Consider the following 16626-nt stretch of genomic DNA (forward strand, 5'->3'; position numbering starts at 1 on the left):
ATTAAAAAGGTTCATTTTATTTTAAATAACAGCTTTATTGAGATCTAACTCATATATCATACAATCCACCCCTCTTTTTTGACATTTAAAAACTAGATTTGTTAAATGCTTAGTATAGATCAAAGACTGTGGAATAATGATGCAGTTTTTCCCCAGAGCTGCTGTTTCTGCGGATCATAGAAAAATAGCATTTAGACAAAATATTTCATTTTAATCAGTCTTTCAAAGCAGCTTGACATTTTTTCCAAGTTGAGTATGAGTTCTAATCTCAGATAACTCTTCTCATTGGTTATATACATAATTTCCTAACTCATTCCAGTTGATTTTGTAAAACAATTGGATTTTAATTTTCCCAGTAGTGATACTAACACACATGCCCCATTCATGGGATTATTTTGTGAAAATTCTAAATGTTTTTGCATGAACTTATTTATTCCATATACTGACCATTTCTGATGTGACAAATTTCAAGTTCTTGCCACTAAAAATCAAATATTACCTTTTATATTGCTTATTCAAGAAGTGCTTTTCCAACTATAATAATATAGCTCATCCATTATTTATTATAGACATTTACAGAAAAAAATAATTCTCTAGTAAGGTCTATTTGCTCAGAGATTTGGGTGAACATTAGATTTTGCTATTTTAGCTACAACCAGAAAATGGATGTGAAGGTTAGAACATTTTGATGCCCATCATACAAGCAGAAAAGCATTGACTATTTGTTTCACGGCTATGCACTCACAATATAAATACAAACACAAAAATTAGGTAAGTTAACTTTTGCAGAAAATTAAGTTGAAATGATCAATATGGATAGGGATTTATTAGCACTATAAAATAATTAGACTGGCTTTGTAGTTGTTCATTCTCGTGATGTCCTAGTCATATTATATATATGCATATAAATTCAGTGTGAATTTTAAACTACCTAGAAAATTTTAATCAAAAATTTGCTAACGAGTAAACCAACTTAATCCATTATACTGAAGGAGTAGCTTTATTTCCCAATTTCACTGAATCTAAGATTCTTTCTATTGAGAGACAGATCTTACATGTCCAAGAAAGAAAAAAATATTCTCACTAAACTGACATAATACTTTCTTATTGCTTAGAATTTTGATTTTATACTTAATAAAAGAACCATTTTAGACTCATTTAAACCTAGATAGCTTTTACAATGACTTGTGAGAATTCATGTACAAAGAAAATACAAACAATGTCAATTTATTATGCTCCTCAAACATCTTTGCATTCAAAGTCCAGTTCTTCTGAATAACTTTTAAACTCAGAATTGTCACTCTCTCTCTTCCTTTTTTTTTTTTTCTCATACATATCATCTTTTGTGTCAACCAGAACATTGGGGCTATGGAGCCCTTCTTAAAATGGTGCTCCAGTATCACCTACAGTGTTGTGAACATCCAGTCTGTCAATTTTGAAACTGGCACTTTCTTGTCTTCCAGAAGATTTCAGTGAAAAGTCTCTAGGAAATGATCAGTGCTCATATTCCCTTCTGAAATTACTTTTAAATCGTTGTTGACAGAATGATCAAGCCATTGCAATTGTGGGTCATGTCCAGGTACATGGGCCAACTCAGCAACAACTATGCATGGGCTGCTGCCTGTCTGACGGAGATGAAAGATGCCACTTTTTCTAAGGGATCCTGATTTCAGAACTGTTAAAATCTCAGAAAGGGTGTATTTTAGTATCAGCGAAACATGGTATTGACGTTGCTAAGTTTACCTTTAGCTGCAATAATTTTAAAGGTGGAGCGAATCTTCTCTATATGCTGTAATCGTCACCATTCTCTCTGTAGGAACTTCTATAAATAAATCCTTGCCATATAATCATAAAGAAATGCCTGTGTAAGAATCTTCTCAATTGCAAAAGAACCTCTGCATTTCAGAATTTCATCTTGTGATTTATTAAGGGTTGTGACCCAGATGCTCACTGGGAAAGGCTGACCTATGAAACCAAAGAGTGAGTTCTGGGGATTCAGAAACATTCAGGAATAAGGAAGAGTTTTTCCTTCATTATGCTCCATTGAAGAACATGATTACAGATTTTTTTTGTTATTTTAAAATCTCTTAATTCTGGGTTTGTCACTTTAATAGAAAAATGTCAACAGTTCTGTTATGATTTAGCAATAGACTTGCATATAATCTTAGATTCACCATTCTGTTTAGGAATTGACAGGAAAAAAAAATACAACTCCAGACATTCAACAGATATTGAATTTCTTCAGCATACTTAATTTGGAGCTGTTATTTTGAAATTACTTCTTTCTTTGTCCATAATGTTTTAATTCTTTTGGGCTCTGACTCAGCAGTCTGTGAATCAGCAGTCAAATGTCCCTTGAGCCAGACTTTGGCTTCAGCTGCCTCTGCAAAAGCAGTCACAGCACATGGTACCTTGGATGTAGCTGTTTTCAAAAATGACTGTCTCTTTGGTTGCTCAAAGACTTTTCGCCTTGATTCTTCATTTTGATTGCTCCAAGAGAGTGGGCCTCTCTCAGTGCACCTGCAAATGGTCTATACACAGGACATCACCACAACTGGCTCCTAGATGAAAAAAGAAAAAAAAATATCTCTAGACTGGCTTTCAAATCATTAGCTCCTTTAGAGAGATTTTTAGACTCTTTCCACTTCTTTTTTCCCTTTCTATATAGCTCTCACTCATGTGAAACTAAGATCTGTATATCTTTGGGGTAACATTCATCATGGGACTCAGATTTGTAAAATAAGGGCAGAATTCAAAGAATAGAAATTTCTGAATATAATTCATTGAAATCTTTAAAATGATGTGCCTCTCTATTATTTTTTGTTGATGCTCCCCACATGTCATTTATTTATTTGCTTTGTTTGTTTAATATCCTAGATTCAAGTACTTTATTATTTTTTCTCCAGTTTTATTGAGCCATAACTGACATACAGTACTATATACATTTAAGGTGTACAGCATAATGACTCTCTATTCTTCCTGAAAGAAAAAAAGTAGCTGAACTTGTTTTAGTCAACTTTGGTAATTTGAGTTGCTCTAACAATCTCCAAAATCTTAGTGGCATAGACAATACAGTCTTATTTCTTGTTTATGTACATTCTTGCAGTTTGCCAGACGTTCGTGCCAGAAGCCAGGCTCCCTCCGTCTTGCAGCTTTATCTCTCTCTCCTTCCTTGAGTCCTGGTTAGGAGATTTCAGAATCCTCTATATTCATCCTATTTGTTCTAATACCTCCAGCAGGAATTTTATGAATCACATATGCTTTCCCCTCAAAGAACCAGCTTCATTTGTAAAGGACTGTGGAAATTTTCAACCTTTTCAGAGATTTTATTTTTTCAATAACAGCTTTACTGAAATAAAAATTCATGCACCGTATATTTACCCTTTTAAAGTCTACAAGTCAGTAGCTCTTAGTATTTCACAGAGTTGTGCAGCCATCACCACTATGTAATTTCAGATCATTTTCTTCACTTCAGAAAGAAACACACAGCGTTCCCACTGTGGCACAATGGGATTGGTGGTGTCTCTGCTGTGCCAGGATGCAGGTTCTATCCCCAGCCCAGCACAGTGGGCTCTCTTGGATCTCCATACGCTGTGGGGCAGCCAAACATTAAAAAAAAAAAAAAAAAAAGGCAGCCACTCCCAATTGCCCCATCTCCCCAGCCTCTGGTAAATTCTAACCTACTTTTTTTTTAATTTGAATGTTATATCCCATTTATAGTTATAAATTAGTGGTTATATTCCCAGTGTTGTACAACATATCCTTGTAGCTTATTTTATACCTAATACCTTGTACCTCTTAGTCCCCTGTCCCTATAATGTCCCTCCCCTCTGCCTTCTAACCTCTAACCTACTTTCTTGTTTCTATGGACTTGCCTATTCTGGACATTTCATGTAAATGGAATCATATGATACATGTTTGTGTGTGTGTGTGACTGGCGTCTTTCTCTTAGCATGTTTTCAAGGTTTATCTGTTATAGATAGCATGCATCACTACTTCATTTTTTATAGCTGAGTGTAACATTCCATTGTATGATTATAGCACATTCTGCTTATCCCTTCAACTGATCAACATCTGGATTGTTTCCACTTCTAAACTATTATTATAATGTTGATATGACATTCATGTACAAGTTTTTGTCTGAACATGTGTCTTCATTTCTCTTGGGTATATAAATAGGAGCGGAATTCTTGGCTCAAACACTAACTGTATATTACACTTTTTGAGAAACTGAGAAGTTATATTCTTAAGCAGCTGCACCGTTTTACAATCCTACCAGCAGCACATTAGAGTTTAAAGGTCTAAGTTTTGAAGTTCCCATCATGGCTCAGTGGTTAACAAATCTGACTAGGAACCATGAGGTTGCAGGTTCAATCCCTGTCCTCACTCAGTGGGTTAAGGATCTGGTGTTGCCGTGAGCTGCGGTGTAGGTCGCAGAGATGGCTCAGATCTGGCATTGCTGTGGCTCTGGTGTAGGCTGGTGACTACAGCTCCAGTTAGACCCCTAGCCTAGGAACCTCCATATGCTGCAGGAGTGGCCCTAGAAAAGACAGAAAGACAAAAAATAAAAAATAAATAAAGGTTTAATTTTAACACCAGTTACTCCAACAAAGACAGGCTACATATTTTAAAATTTTACACTTTACATTTCATTATCCTGATAACCATCTTGCACTTTCTAAAGCAAAGACACACAAAAAACTTCTCTTTACTGTAACATTAAATGAGATGACATTCAGTCTCTTACTTTATTCTAGCCAAGGACAGATGACAGAAGCAATTCAATACCTGAAAAAAGTTGTGAACATTGCAAGAAACAATTTTCAAAGCCTAGATTTTGTGAGAGCAAGTACAATGCTTGGCGACATCTTCAATGAAAAAGTGAGTATAATGCCTTTCATGCTTATAGGGAGAAATTTGCAGAATTTTTAAATTCTATTTGCATTTGATCCTCACCTTCCCATAGTATGTTGTGCAGAATGGCCCCAGGGCTGCAGGACTTAGGCAAGGCACAAGGCGGTGACTGAGCTGAGAAACACCCCTTTCCTCCTCCTCTTCCAGGACCTGACCTCCATCTTGGACACAGTCACCACAACTGCCAACACTGAATCGTATTTTCACAGCCCATGCAGAGTCCAAGTGATTTTGGCTTTGAAAGGCAATTAAAATATTTCAGTTCAAAGAAATTTCATTATAATAAGTTGGCTCTTATCTGCTGACACAAACATTCACCTATTGCTCCAAATTCTTGTTTTATTAATCCAGCTCTGATGCCTCTGCTAGGTCCCTCAGGAGAAGAAAGGAAAATCCCAAGGGTAATTCTGACAAAAATATGGGATTCTAGCAACAGGCTGGCTATGTAAAAGAAGAGAAAAAGAAGAGAGGAAAAGTCTAAAACAAAAATATCTCATTCAAGAGGCTATTTTACTAGTGAAATACCTTCATCATAATGGACTTTAGGTTTATTTTTGCCTGACTTTATCTTTTATTACCCAGATTCTCCTTTAGAAACAGTATGAAAGGGCCTTATGTCTCCAGTTATAATTGCTGTTTTCATCATAAGTAGGATCTGTCATTTTTGGGAGTACTTTCATTCTCAAACTGTGTCAGTATACCTTGGCTTAACCTTTTTAAGAGACTGTGTATACATGGTGATTAAAAGTACTCACTCTGAGGAGTTCCTACCATGGTGTAACGGGATCAGCAGCATCGCTGTAGCACTGGATCACAGGTTCGATCCCCTGCCCAGCACGGTGGGTTAGGAGCTGGCATTGCTAGCAACTGTGGCATAGGTCACAACTGTGGCTCAGAGCTAATCCCTGGCCTGGGAGAAGTCCATATGCATCAAGGTAAGCAAAAAAGGAAAAAAAGAAAGAGAAAGAGAAAGAAAAAGCACTCTCTCTGAGACTAGACTGGATTAAAAGCCCAGCTTTTTCCTTTATAAGATCTGTGACCTGAGACAAGCTACTAACCTTCTAGGCACTTCAGTTTTCTTACCTCATAAGGGTGGTGCGAATGTTCAATTAATATAGGTAAGGCACATAGAAGAGCATCTGGCAGGGGAAGTGGGCGCTGTCTGTCTAAGTGATGGCTCCATTGTCGTTTCCACCTGCTTACGTGGTATCACACAGCTCCCCTTTGCCCAAGGCTCAGGGGTTTAATAACCCACCCCGGGGCCTCCGAGCTTCTAGGTGGCAGTGGCACTCACCATCACACTCTTTACCACTACCATCTTTTACTTGCCCTATAATTTATTTTGATTACTTAGACATCTTTTAAGGGAATAAACGTTTGAAATTAACTTGAATAAATAAAATTACTATCTTTAGTTCCTGCTATGGGAGGCATGATTTCAAACAGGGCGTCTCATCTCTCTTTTACACCCTCCCCTCTTGTTCTCCCTGGTTCCCTGGCCTCCTCCTCTCCTCTCACTCACAATCATAAAACTCTCCTTTTGTCTTAACTGTCACCCTCTTTCTTTTCTGCTCCCTTCTCTCCTGCCCCTGTCTTTCTGGAACCACTCCACCCCCCACCCGCCATTGTCCTCTTTTCAGGATCCATGGGTGGGGGCACAAAGAAACCAGATGTACGCCCTCGTGAGGCTGATGGTCTAATAGGGGCGCTTATCTTGTAGTAGCAGAATTGACATTCCTAATAAATATATGTGGTCTTACCTTTTTAAAGGATTACTCTTCAAGAAGTGCAAAAAGCACAAATTGCCCTATTACCAAAAAAATCCCCAGAACTCAGGCAGACATGGAGTATCAGCCTATATTTTCCCAACATCCCAATTACAGGAAGCAAAGGAAGATAAAAACAATAAACATTTCTGAGTGATAATATTTTTATATCTGCATTTTCTTACTTTTTTTACCATGAGTTTATATGTTATCAATATGTATTTTGTTCAATGATTATTCATTCTTGAAGAGTTCGCTATCTAAAGCTAGAGACAAGAATAGTATCCAAAGGATGTGTCAACTGCCAAAAGTTAATTTTTTGTACTAGGTTATCCCTAATCTAATACAAAATTTGGCACATTCTGAGTATTCATGCTCTCTTCAAATATGCATGCCTTCAAATACACAATTCACATATCTTAGTGACTGCTTACATCTTACTGTAATACTCACTGAAAAATGGTATGGTATTAAGAATATAGTACAGTAATGATTTTATGACATCAGACTTCAAGACAAAGCTATATTTGATACTAAAATTGTTCATTGCTAATATGGCATTCAATATTTGTGCATTTACTGTGATTCTTTGTGGATATTTTCTGAAGTCAGAAAATCTACTGAGGAATTCCTGTTGTGGCTCAGCGGTAATGAACCCAACTTGTATCGCTCAGTGGGTTAAATGATCTGGCGATGCCGTGAGCTGTGGTGTAGGTCGCAGATGCAGCTTGGATCTGGCGTTGCTGTGACTGTGGCATAGGCCGGCAGCTACAGCTCAGATTCGACCCCTAGCCTGAGAACTTCCATATGACAAGGAGGCAGCCCTAAAAAGATGAAAGGAAAGGAAAGGAAAGGAAAGGAAAGGAAAGGAAAGGAAAGGAAAGGATGAAAGGGAGAAAGAGAAAGAAAGAAAGAAGAGAAAGAAAGAGAAAAGGAAAGAAAAAAGAAAATCTGATAACTTCTCAGGCTGAGTCTGAGTTGTTAAATTATTACTATGAGAATATGACTTGAAATTGTATAGCAAAGTGGATTTGAATTGAGTGATCGTTATTTTTTCTCCCTGTCTTTTTGAGATAATGTGACATCCTGAATTTCCTCCTAGTTCTACAAAGCCATTTCCTAGGAAAGCACTGACAAGAAGTCATGTCACATCTCTGCTATTCAGTTGCTTATGAATGTTTGCTAATTGTATTAAGTGAATTTATTCCAGCCGTATACCTGAACAATTGCACAAGCTATTTGCACTGCATGCTCTCTATAAAGCTCTTCCGTGGAGGGCACTGTAGCAGGACCAAAGAATCACACTGAGTTTTGCCCACTTGACTTTGAATCCATGCCTAGCTGTTTATCAGCTGTGACCTTGGGCAAGTTAAATCTTTGATCTTCAGTTTCCTCATCTTTCAAATATCAATAACAAGATACCTTGAAGACTGCATAAAGATTAGAAATTTTAGGAGTCCTAGTGGCCCCACAGGTTAAGGATCTGGCATAAAAATTGCTGTGGCTCAGGTCACTGCTGTGGCTCAAATTTGATCCCTGGCCAGGGAATTTCTGCCTGCTGTGGATGTGGCCAAAAAAATTGTAACTATGTACATGGTACCTAGTAGAGTTCCTAGTACATACTGGGTATGCAGTAGCACTTCTTAATGTGTCAACTCAGATCTCTCTCCTCCGTTCCTCCATTCCATTCATTCTTACTGCCTATTTGACATCTTCACTTGGATCTCTTCAAATAAATCAATACATACATAAATAACCTATTAAAAACTGAACTCATCATCTTTCCCCTAATTCCATTTCTCTCCCAAATTAATGTTCAACCACAATAGAATATTATTCAGAGTTTTATAAGCAATCTTTTCTTCTCAGTCTATGAGTTCCCCTTATCTGACCTCATGCAGGCCCATGGTTTTAAATAACCATCCATTAGCTGATGACTCCCAGATTTATAGTTCCAACCCTGATCTCTCCTTGGGACTCCAGATTTGTTTAACTGCCTCCTTACCATCTCTATTCAGATGTCTTCTAATAGATATCTCAGATTTATTTATTTATTTTTATATTTCTATTTTTTTGGAGCTGCACCTGTGGCATATGGAAGTTCCCAGGCTAGGGGTCGAATCAGAGCTGCAGCTAATGGCCAACACCACAGCCACAGCAACGCGGGATCCAAGCCGTGTCTGTGACCTTCACCACAGCTCGTAGCAACGCCAGATTCTTAACCCACTGAGCAAGGCCGGGATCGAACCCACATCCTCATGGATGCTAGTCAGTTACATTACCAATAAGCCACAAGGTAACTGGATATCTCAAATTTAATATGAATCCTCCCTCCTTTGACCTACTTCTCCCTAGGCATCTTAATAAATGGTACCATTATCCATCAACTCAATTGCTTAAGCCAGTAATCTAGATATCCTTTGATTCTTCTTTCCCCACTGCTCCATATCCAATCCAGAAGCAAACCCTGATGTTTGAGCCACCAAAACACATCTCATATCCACCCGCTCCTCTCCATCTCCACTACTGTCACCACATCGGCTTGACACTGTGTTTTCTCACCTGTACTGTTGGAATAAGCTCTGAACCCATTTCTCCATTTCTCTTCCATCTAATCTAGTCTCCACCCAGAGGCCCAAGTAATCCTTTCAGGATGTAAACAAATCGTTGTTTCTCTGCTTAAAATACTTCCATTGCTTCTCATTTTGAAAAACATAAATGTGATTCCTCTCCCCGACTTGAAATAGTCTCCATGAGACGCATTACCCATCCACCCCCAGTCCTAACTTTACTGCCTTCTACTCTCCTCATCCTCATCACCACAGCCAAAGGGGCTTTTGTGGAGTTCTTCAGACACACTGAGCTTATTTCTGCCTGAAGATGTTTGCTTTAGCTGGAATACTTTGCACGTACTACTCCCCAATCTGAACTTCGCATTGCTGGCTTCTTATCATTCAGAGCTTAGCTAATGTCGCAGCCTCAAAGAAGTCTTCTTGGAGGTATCCCAGTCAAAAGTAGCCACCAGGTCACTCTTTAACATTAATTTTCTACGTAGCACGTACCTCATAGTTTTCTTGTTTATGATATTTTTCTTCTTCCATGGCTTTTGTTTTTTAGCATTTAAATATTTGAGAATTCTGTTTTTGAATGTGTCTAGAATGAAAGCTTAATGAGGACAGGGACCAGATCTGCCTTGTTTTTTATTTCATTCCAATTCCTAGAAGACAACGTGGCATAAAGTTGGTGAACAAAAATACTCGAAACAATCGATAAATTTGGAACTAATCTTATACCACTCGAGATGGTATTCTCTCACTTCTGAAATTCCAAACTTCTATTTCATTTTGGTCTAGTAGTGTGGCATTTTGAAAACTTGCCCTGAATCTTTAAAAGCAAATCTAGTATTACTGATGCTTTCAGTCTACCTTTTAAGACCGACTACATACTGCCCTCATCATACCTTTCTAACTTCTCATTATTCATGCAATGTCTTCTAATTGTATTCTTAACAGTAATTTCCAGAAAATAGTATTATTATAAAACCATAAATGTAATATAAAACTGTATTTGGAAAATACCATTTTTCTAATTACTACAGTGTTGCTATAATTAAAGTTAACACATCTTTAAAATATCCCAATTAGTTTACCTTTTACAACATAATCATGGAAGATGGGCCGACCATCCTACCCTCTGATGTGATGGGCCTTTCACTGAAAATTGTCATTAATGTAAAGGGATCAAATGAGAATATTTTAGGCAAAATAGCTAGGTACAGACCCTTTACAAGATGTTTAATTCTAAGATCAGTGAATAATCACATAATTTAAACAATGGTAGTTCCAACACCAGAATAGGAAAGAAAATGTGTAAGAAATTATTCTTCCTCAATATTGAGAAAATGCCCATTTATTTAGGGTTGCTTATTGGACAAAGTGACATTTTAGACACTAAGGAGGGTCTAGTAAGAATCACAGTAATGCATGAAAATTCTATGTTATGGGATAATAATGAGAGTTTTGTTTCAAGGTCTATGATGTCATTAAGATCCTGTCCTGAAATTGCTCACTAAATGCTTATTAGCGATATTTATAACATTAAATGAAGTTGTCTCTTTTAATAAGATGCATTTATGAAGTGCATAAATTCACTTCTATAAATTCACTTCTGAATTCTCAAACTCATGTTTAAAATCACCAGGATTAGTTAGTGGAATCTCCTAAATTTTATAACAAAATAGGGATTAACTGATAATAGCAACTGTGGAGGGTTAGACAGAGTCTTTGGAGAAGAGATTAAATTTAGATATTAAACTCTTTAAGAATGAAAAATCCAGGAGTACAAGGCACATTAATGAAACCTCATTCTAAAAAGGTATGTATAAAAATTCTTGCATCTGAGAAGAGTTAATGTTGTATTTAAGAGCATTTTAAACTAGAGACATCTAGGTTGATACCAGTTTTGTGACAGTTATGTGTGTGTCTGAAGATTGAACACTGGGCACAATTTGAGGGAAGAATAATTACCTACTTATAATGTTCTTATTTTAGTGGGAAAAAGCATTTGTTAAATAATATCTAATAAAAGTTTTAGGCATATGAATACTTCCACTAGCAGTAAGCTCACCTACCGACTATAACCTCTGTTCACTGCTGAATCCCTACTGTCTGGCACAAGCCTGTACAAAATAATTGCTCAGTGAATGAATGGATGAATGAATGAGATTGTTCTCATGTAAAAAATATATAAAAATAATTCTAGAAATTCAAACAGATGTCCATATGTTTATGGTCCCTAATTTTTCTAATTGAGACTCTCACCTAAAACAATAAGTAGCCTAAAGCTCAGGGGAGAACAATAATAAGATATTTATACCCCTTTCTTTTTAAAAACAGAAATGTTTGGTCTAGTCATATATTTTCTCAAACTCATGTTTGTCCTTTATCTCTGGTACTTAACAGGACAATCTGTAATTTTAACTAGTTTTACTGTCATCTTTAATATTTATGTTGTTTCTCAATCATACAATTTAATTGGCATACATGTATCCTTGATACAGTTTTATTTTTAAGTAATCTTACTCTCATATAAATTCGGTATTTTATACTTTGAAGTAAGAGAAAGAATTGTTCACCTCAACAAACAAAAATTGTTATTGATGTAATGTAGAGGGACTTTGTTTAAATTAGCAAAGTTAATTGGAATGAACCATTTGAATACATGGTTCACCTAAATTGCCCTTGTGGACAAAAACAGTGTTATGTATGCTGCTCATGTATGTAACATTAACTGTCACATAAGTCCTACTTCTCCCCCTCCTCACCTTGCTAGCAACCTCTTTAGTCAGTCATTTTTTCTGCTTTTTGGACTCCATGATTGTACAGGGGTGTGGTTGTTGAGTATGCATTTTAACTATACTGGCATATGATACAAAGCTGTTTCTATGGTGTTTTTTATTTCCAATCCCCTCTTAAAATGTTTCAAGAAAAATGACTTGAAAGCTTACATAGTAAAACAATTTAAAAGAGGCGTTCCTGCTGTGGCACAGTGGGTTATGAACCCAACTGCAGTGACTCAAGTCCCCAGTGTTCAATCCCCAATAGGTTAAGGATCCTGCATTGTCACAGCTGTGGCTCAGATTCAGTCCCTGGACCAGGAACTTCCACGTGCCATGGTCGCAGCAGAAAAAGAAGAAGAAAAAAAAGAGTTTGTCGAATGAGTTTGTTTTAATGTAAAAATATATAAAAATAATTCTTGAAATTATCCCTTTGAATAAGAGGGGGTTTTTTGAGGGAGAGCCTACCCCTGCAGCATGTGAAGTTTCTGGGTGAGGGATCTAATGCACACCACAGCAGTGACAACTCCAGATGCTTAATCCACTGAGCCACAAGGGAACTCCAAGGAAGTTTTTAAGGAAATTTTTTTGGAAGCTTTGGGAGAGGGATGGCAGAAAATAGTCTCTTCTCTGAGGCTAAATTTCATTATTTGTAAAATAAGAATAATATTTTCTTATAGAATGACTTATGAAAGCTATTGACACAGTTCATATGAAGTACTGTCCCTGACACTTCATAAGAATTAGGTAAACATTATTTATTCATGGACAATAGCTTTCAGAAGGAGAGATGAAGAAAAAGAAAGGAAGAAAGAAAGAAACAAAGAAAAGAAAGAAAAAGAAAAGGAAGAGGGAGAGAGGGAGGAAGGAAGGAAGAAAGAAGGGAGGGAGGGCGGAAGGAAGGGAAAAGGAAAAGAAAAAACCTTGAATTTTTGCGGCTTAAAGTGTTGCAAAGGACTTGGAGAAGAGATAAACATTTAACAGCCAGTGCTGTTGTCAAGATCATATTTTTTTGAAATCTTGGCTACTCCACATTCTCAGTCAAGAACGGCATGCGCACGTGGGGAAACTCAAATGGCAGATGTATGTATGTACTTTCACTTGCCATTGAGAAACGTGTTGGCTGAGAATAATTTGTTATGACTGAAAACAGAAGCTGGTTAAAAAGATTTCATTTGGGCAGTTCCCGTCGTGGCACGGTGGTTAACGAATCTGACTAGGAACAATGAGGTTCAATCACTGGCCTTGTTCGGTGGGTCAAGGATCCTGCGTTGCCATGAGCTGTGGTGTAGGTAGCAGATGCGGCTCAGATCCCGCATTGCTGTGGCTCTGGTGTAGGCCCATGGCTACAGCTCCAATTAGACCCCTAGCCTGGGAAGCTCCATATGCCACAGGAGCAGCTCTAGAAAAGACAAAAAAAAAAAGATTTCATTTGGTAAATCCAATGTTACAAGTAAGAAAATTACATCTGAATCATTGTGAATTGGTTCACTCTTTCCCAAGCTTCTTTTTGCGTCTATATATTACGTTGAACCCTACAAAAATGCTAATATTTGTCCATTTTTAGGTTTCATACAGTTCAACCTGGTGGATACGCCTTTCTTAGTGAATTAATTTCACAGTATTACAGATCATAACTTTTAAAAAGCAGTTTAATCTGATAGAGGCCCTGCTTGCCATCTCTTTCTTCTTGAGATGAATTGCTAAAATTGTTAAGAGATCAGTGTGTCACATGGCAAGGTGGGCAGATATGTAGAATGGTAAAATTAAAATTAAGAAAAAAATTCCTTCTCTTCCATCTTTAGGGCTCCTACCACAAAGCTTCTGAATACTTTCAGCAAGCTTTTGACACAACAGCAGAGCTAACAAACGTACCTCTGATGGATGAAACAAAAGTTCATTATGGAATAGCGAAAGCTCATCAGATGATGCTGACGGTTAATACTTATATAGAATCTGCAGATCTCACCAGTCTGGACTACCTGCTGTCATGGAAGGAGAGTAGAAGTGACATTGCACCTGATCCAGTTGTTGGTAAGGCGTTGGTTTTTTAAAACACTTGAGATTTTTCTGTCATTCATGTTGGTGAAGTCATTTTCACTGTGAAGTCATTTTCGTTTCATTTTCATTCATTCGACCATTGATGATTTTAATTTTATTTATAATTTTATTTTTATGTATTCATTACTAAGTGAATGTTGGATGCATTTTCATGCTCTATGGGACCTTCAGCATTTAAGGAAAGCGTACAAGAGTGTAATGATTTACTCAGCTTAATACATCACCATTTTTTTCAGTTATCTTAAATATTCAACAGTATGAAATGATCAGTTGTAAAGAACAGGAAATAGGTTTTAAAATGTTCAGTCTTGTGTCTTGCTGACAAGAGCAAGTATCATAGACACTACTTGGTATTATACTTTTGCTTTTCTGATGGCAGTGAGTTTTCCTCCTTTTTTCTCAATTCAAGTATAAATATTGAGAAAATATTTCATAGTAATTTCTCTTAATTCTGCTTTTTTCCTATATAGTTTTCTTGTGATAATTAGTCAAAATAGTCAATAAAAAACAGGTAACTAGAAGGGGATTATAAGGGTTGGTTTTACCGTGTCAACTTGACCAGGCTCTAGTCCTCAGTTAAGACCTTTAGGATTCTTTTTTAAAATGTTAAACAGTACTGCCTGTGAAAGACAGTTTGGGTTACTTGTTTGCAAATCAAACTTTATTAAGCAAAATATTTTAAATGTTTGGAACTCAAATGGAATTACAAGTCAAAAGCATATAATGTGAAGGGGTTTCTCCTATTTGTAGTTTTTTTTGTTTTGTTTTGTTTTTTTAATTTTTTCTACAATTTTTAAAGGTTACTTTCCATTTGCAGTTGTTAAAAAATATTAACTCTACTTCCCATGCTGAAATACGTCCTTGAGCCTACCTTATACCCAGTAGTTTGTGGCTCCCGCTTCCCCACCCCTACATTGTCCCTCCTCTCCCTCACCACTGGTGACCCCGAGTCTGTGAGTCTGCCTCTTTTTTATTATATTCTCTAGTTTGTCATAGTTTTACAGTTCTACATATAAGCAATATCATACAGTATTTGTGTTTATCTAACTTATTTCACTTAGCATAATGCCCTCCCAGTTTATCCATGTTGCTGCAAATAACAAAATTTCATTCTTTTTATGGCTGAGTAGTATTTCATTAGAAATAATCTCACATCTTCTTTATCCATTCATCTGTCGACAGACATTTAAGTTGCTTCCATATCTTGGTAATTGTAAATAATGCTGCTGTGAACATTGGGGTGCATATATCTTTTCAAATTAGTGGTTTGGGGTTTTGTTCAAATATATACTCAGCAGTGTAATTGCTGGGTCATGTGGCATCTCCTACCTGGAACTCCTTTTTTCCCCCTTAGTCATTTAGATAAAATAGTAATCTGTTTGGTATTTATTTCTTCTGTAGAATAAATAGTAAACAATTGTAAATATGGCACAAAGAAATTCTATTGACTCTTCTACATCAGTAGAATACTACTTTACTACTGTCTGGCCTCTAGTTAGAAAATAAGGAAAGGTCTCCTTCCTAATAGATTTATAATAAGAGGAACCAAGATGAAATCTTCAGAAACAATGGCTTGTTGGACTTCAATGTGCTCAAGTGCCTCCAAAGTATTTATAGTTAACTGTTGAGTAACTACTTCCATATGATATTTTGCTTACTTCAAGATGTTGTCTTGTCATGTATTTGGGCATTTGTCCTATATTTTTTAGTTCCCTTCCCATTAGGCTCTCACTTTTTCTGCCCAGGTGAGAAAGCAGAAGAAGTATAATCCATCTGTTAGATTACTTGTTTTAATGAATTGTTTGGTGGAGAATAAATTGAGCTACTCACATTTTCAGATTTTACTAGTATAAACTCTACCCAGCATGATAATAATCATAAAAAAAAATACTCTTCAAAACCGGCTTCTGATCAGAGCCATGTGTCCTCTTATTGCAATCCTGATTTGGCTTTATGAAAAATCTCTTCCAGGAGTTCCCACTGTGGCACAAAGGGTTAATGATCTTCTCTTGTCTCTGCGGTAGTGCAGGTTCAACCCCTGGTCTGGCACAGTGGGTTAAGGATCCAGCATTGCTGCAGCTGTGGCATAGGTCACAGCTGTGGCTTGGATTCAGTCCCTGGTCCAGGAACTTCCATATGCTGTGGGTGTGACTGTAAAAAAAGAAAAAAAAAATTCTTCTGCTTTGCTATACTCCATAAAGGAATTTATTTTTCTATTCTTTTTCTGTTTTATCGTCCCATTTTTTTTTTGTAAGAGAATGTTGTGTTTTAAAGGGATTAGGAGCAGAACGAAAAAAATGCACTTCAAAGTATTATTCAGACACATAGAAGACAAAGAAACAAAAGAAATAAACAAACCAAACCAAACAGCAACAAACAGGTAGATGCAGAGAAAAGAGTGGCGATCAACAGGGGGAAAGGCGGGGGTGGAGGGAGCCAAACAGATGAAGGGGATCAACTGACAGATGAAAACTAAATTTTGGTGGTGAACACACTGTAAGGTATACAGATGTAGAAATATAATGTACACATGCAACTTATATAGTATTA

At 36.8% G+C, this 16626-nt stretch overlaps 1 protein-coding gene across 5 annotated transcripts in view; it reads left to right on the top strand.

Annotated features, from left to right (window-relative positions):
- The window catches only part of TTC29 (tetratricopeptide repeat domain 29), a 236707-nt gene that overhangs the window by 136130 nt on the left and 83951 nt on the right, over positions 1 to 16626 (top strand). For all 5 annotated transcript variants that reach the window (XM_021101529.2, XM_084972743.1, XM_021101528.2 and 2 more), the window contains 2 exons: positions 4758 to 4881; positions 13821 to 14049. In XM_021101529.2, coding sequence (XP_020957188.1) covers positions 4758 to 4881; positions 13821 to 14049 — 353 coding nt within the window. The remainder of the gene's footprint in view (positions 1 to 4757; positions 4882 to 13820; positions 14050 to 16626) is intronic.

Source organism: Sus scrofa, chromosome 8 (genome assembly GCF_054392235.1).
Source record: "Sus scrofa isolate SSC_HxYL_T2T_F1_AM1 chromosome 8, Sscrofa_HxYL_maternal_Yorkshire_Landrace_v2.0, whole genome shotgun sequence".
NCBI lineage: Eukaryota > Metazoa > Chordata > Mammalia > Artiodactyla > Suidae > Sus > Sus scrofa.